Source organism: Ailuropoda melanoleuca, chromosome 4, assembly GCF_002007445.2.
Source record: "Ailuropoda melanoleuca isolate Jingjing chromosome 4, ASM200744v2, whole genome shotgun sequence".
Lineage (NCBI taxonomy): Eukaryota > Metazoa > Chordata > Mammalia > Carnivora > Ursidae > Ailuropoda > Ailuropoda melanoleuca.
In genome coordinates this window covers 69,345,459-69,349,626 of record NC_048221.1, presented here as the reverse complement: position 1 = coordinate 69,349,626, position 4,168 = coordinate 69,345,459, and the positions used below count along the sequence as shown (strand labels likewise).

General features: G+C 60.8%; 1 protein-coding gene across 1 annotated transcript; it reads left to right on the top strand.

The window, feature by feature from the left end:
• Positions 1-1,688: 1,688 nt before the first annotated feature.
• On the top strand, positions 1,689-3,913 carry OXER1 (oxoeicosanoid receptor 1). The gene is made up of 2 exons (XM_019793140.2): positions 1,689-1,769; positions 2,295-3,913. Exons 1-2 carry the CDS (start codon positions 1,689-1,691, stop codon positions 3,519-3,521), a joined length of 1,308 nt encoding a protein of 435 aa, XP_019648699.2. The 3' UTR covers positions 3,522-3,913.
• Positions 3,914-4,168: the final 255 nt, after the last annotated feature.

Sequence of the window (4,168 nt, the reverse complement as noted above, 5' to 3'; positions counted from 1 at the left end):
CTGTATGTCTGCACGCACGTGGGCTGTCGTCGATGGCAGATCGCCTGTGCTCCTGTGACTCTGTGTGTGTGTCTGGTGTGTCGGGTGCACCAGGTGAACGTAGATGTGTGGATGGTCTGTTAGTGGGTGTCCCTGCTCGTAAAGGGGCTCTCTTCACTGTGTGTGTGGCCTGCTCATTCTGGCTCCTGTGCTCATCGTGGGGACACAGCTCATATTGTCCCCCTGCCTCTTGGTCTTTCCCACTTATTCTTTTTATATGAATTTAAAAATAGCGTCAGTGGGGTTTTTTTCCTCCCCAGTAACAAGTGATGTGTACTAACTATAGAAAACAAAAATACTTAAAAACACAAGGTCCACCACCCAGAGGGAACCAGGGTTAGCGCATGAAGAGCACGATACCCAAAGCAGTATCAGGAGCTTGGCGGCAGGCCGGTGCCTTCTCCCCCAGCTGTGTACAGACACCGTGTCCAAAGACTCAGAAGGCTCCTGGGTGCTCCGCGGGGTCCACGGGTGCTGGGAACCCTAGAAGCAGCCGTGGGTAGAGACAAAACCCAGAACCCACGGCGGAGACCTGAGCTCGGTTTCCTGGGACTTCAGTGAGAAGTCCAGAAGGGGTTGCAGGAGGGGGAAATTGAAGCAGGATCTGGATGGAATAGGTCCCTGATTAGGGCCAAAGCTTCCTCTGGAAAACGTGGGGTCTAAACCCTGCCTTCCCCCACCATGGCCTGGCAGCCCACTGTTTTGATTCGCTCCACTGTGGGGCAGATGGGAACCTGGCTTTCCTGAAAGGGTTTCCACCCCTGAGGGATGTCAGGGTCTATCCCCACCTCTCTACCCCAAAGGCTTTCCTCTCCCACAAGCCAAGAAGAAACACTGCCAACCCACCACCACCACCACCACCACCAAACTCACACAGTCCAGGACGTGAAGGCAGAGGCTGGCGCGAACTTGGGCCGCAAGAGGGTGTTGCTCTGTGCAGGGGCCGAGGAGAGAACACGGGGATGTCCCCCACAGGTCCCCTGCACAGGGCCAGGTGGCCAGGAGAAGACAGGCTGGTCCCTAGTGCCCAGGGCAGACCTAACCTGAGAAAATAATGAAAATTAGATCTGTTTTTCTGAACATGAGCTCCGTGCTAGGGAGTTCCCCAAGAGGTTTGGCAAACAAGGTCTGTTTCCAAACAAGGCCCGTCTTCCTTCAGATCTCCGGCTGGTGGTCTCACCACCCTGCATCCTGTGGTCACAGCCTGTCTCCTTCAGCCTGGGCCGAATGGGAGCCCAGGACAGAGGAGAGAGAGGCCTGGAGGCTCTGAGAGAGAGAGGCCAATAGCCAGTGTGTCTGAAGCCCTGAGGCCTCGGCAGAGTTGGCATGCACGGCCCACTGCTGACCGCAGCCAGCTGGCAGCACCCAGCCTGCCTCGGTGCTGTCCCAGGTCGTGAGGAGCTCGAGGCCCCAGGGGCTTCTGAGAACACCACACAGTGGCGGAGCAGGACTGCACCTTGCCTGAAGACAGCGCCCACCTCTCCTGCCCTGTCTGTAGCGAATGCTGGGTGGGGATGGAGTGGGGCGGACAGTGGACAGGGCATCTCAAAGGCTCTCAGGATTGTTCTGTCTGGGGCTCCTCCCAGGTCCCAGGGCAGTAGAAACTGGCAGGCGAGCCCTCTGCGTGTGGGAGATATTTCATGGGGTACATGGACTTTGGACCATCGGGAATCGGGGGTGGCAAGGCACAAACAGGCTCATTCCACAAGGCCATGAGCCATGTGGTCAAGGTATTGGCTGGACTCCCCACCTCCCTCTCTGGGGACAATGTCCTATTAGTGTCATACTCCCTGCTGCCAGAGCCGGTGGGGGCAGGGAGGCATCCACCCAGTCTGTTACGTATAGTAGGGGTGTGGTGGTGTGCAGGGTGGCCTGCATGAGCCTGAGAGCTATGGGTGGCCAGGATCAGCTCCGGCCTTCGGGCAAGCAATGTCTGAGCCCTCAGGCTGCGGACACTCTTCCCCACCTCACCCCAGCTGGGCCTTCCTCCCACTTCAGGGTCTCCCTAGGCCTCCGTCTCACCCCTGCTGAGCCCTGCTCTCCTGCAGAGACCTTGCAGCCTGGTCACTCAGTGCCGGGGGAGGGAAGGGGGAGGGAGGGCTGCAGTGTTCCCCTTTGGCTGTAAACAGAAACGCTGGGTGTTTCTCAGTGGTTGCAAGGATGCTGTTGAAAACCCCAGGATATTGAGTCATCGCGCTGGCTCGCCGGTAGTGTGCATCATTCTACCCTGCTCTGAACGCTCTGGCCGGGGGTAGAAAGCCTGGAAACTTCTTGCAGGTCCATGGCCCAAGCAGCCCATGGAACCTCATAACCTGAGCTCTTCCTCTCCCTTCCTTTCTCTCCCTCCCTCCACCCTCCCTCCCTCCACTCTCCCTGCCTCCCTCCCCTCCTCCCTCGCTCCCTTCCTCTCCTCCTCTCCCTGGGTCCTCTCCACAGACTTGGGGGCAACGGGGGCAACAGGAGAGGCCTCGGGGTCCTGCTTCCCAGCCTCCTCCCCCACGGTGTCGGCCTTCCTGGCGCCGATCCTGGGTATGGAGTTTGTCCTGGGCCTGGCGGGGAACAGCCTGGCGCTCTTCATCTTCTGCTTCCACACGCGGCCCTGGACGTCGAACACGGTGTTCCTGGTCAGTCTGGTGGTGGCCGACTTTCTGCTGATCGTCAACCTGCCGCTGCGCGTGGACTACTACTTGCTGCGCGAGCGCTGGCGCTTCGGGGCCACCGTCTGCAAGCTCAACCTCTTCCTGCTGTCCACCAACCGCTCGGCCAGCGTGGTCTTCCTCACGGCCATCGCACTCAACCGCTACCTGAAGGTGGTGCGGCCCCACCACGCGCTGAGCCGGGCCTCGGTGGGGGCGGCCGCCAGGGTGGCCGCGGGGCTCTGGGCCGGCATCCTGCTCCTCAACGTGCACCTGCTCCTGTCGGCCTACGCCGGCCCCTGGTGCCTCAGCTACCGGCTGGGCACGGAGGCCTCGGCCTCACTGCGCTGGCACCAGGCCCTGTTCCTGCTGGAGTTCTTCCTGCCGCTGGCGCTCATCCTCTTTGCCATCATCAGCATCGGGCTCACCATCCGGCGCCGCAGCCTGAGCGGGCAGGCGGGCCCGCAGAGGGCCGTGCGCATGCTGGCCGTGGTGGTGGCGGTCTACACCATCTGCTTCTTGCCCAGCGTCATCTTGGGCATGGCGTCCATGGTGGCCTTCCGCCTGCGTGCCTGCCACGCCCTCGGCCTCTGCACGCAGCTCTTCCACGGCTCCCTGGCCTTCACCTACCTCAACAGTGTCCTGGACCCCGTGCTCTACTGCTTCTCGAGCCCCAACTTCCTCCGCCAGGTCCGGGCCCTGCTGGGCCTCACCCAGGGCTTCCAGGGCCCAGCTAGTGACGAGAGCTCCTACCAGCCCTCCGCCCGGCGCTGGAAGGCCTCTAGGAAGGCGCAGGCCGTGGAGAAGCTGCCGGTGGAGGTCCCACTGGACGGCCCGCTGAAGTGAGAAGGTCCCTCCCGGCGCTGGGGGCTCACAGGGCCACGGGAGTAAGGATGGCCGGGCTCTGACTGGACGGTTAAGGTTGCCAGCACCCGGTGCCTCAACCAACTGGACACCTGCAGGAGCCAGGTGGGTGGCAGGGGAAGGAGAAGGTCTTGACCTTTCAGAGCAGTGTGTCCCAGATGACATACCCGGAGCACAGGGAAGAGCCTGGTGGCAGGTGGAGACAGGCAGGGGCTGCGGCAGCTCCCGTGAAGACAAAGGGCCCCACGTCTGCCCCCATCCAGGGGCCCGAGTGTGATGACTGTAAGGCTTGCTTTGGAGATCGGACAGCCACCTTTTCTGTCATCTCCAACTTGCCCCTTTCAATGCTAATAAAATTCCTTTTGAAAATGCGAGTTTGCCTCAGGTGTTCTAAGAAAAATAAATGTCTTCGGGCCCATCTGGCCCTGGGGTCAGTAGAGTTCAGAGTGAGGGCCCCAAGATGAAGGGAAATACTGGGAACAGAGTGAGGAAGCCTCCCCCGCCCCCCCAGGGCACTAGCCTTCCACATTGCTTCTGAGGCCCTGCTGTATCCTTCTAGGCAGAATGCTTCTCCAGCTCATAGGAAGGGCAGCTTGTCTGGATTGCTGGGAGACCCCTGCTCCCCTCTG

What these genes read in the sequence shown, in the direction of transcription:
- OXER1 (XM_019793140.2), top strand. Translation starts at nt 1,689, where the DNA reads ATGGACTTTGGACCATCGGGAATCGGGGGTGGCAAGGCACAAACAGGC. An exon ending in CCATGAGCCATGTGGTCAAG is followed by an intron (nt 1,770 to 2,294) that starts GTATTGGCTGGA and finishes GGCCGGGGGTAG; the next exon opens with AAAGCCTGGAAACTTCTTGC.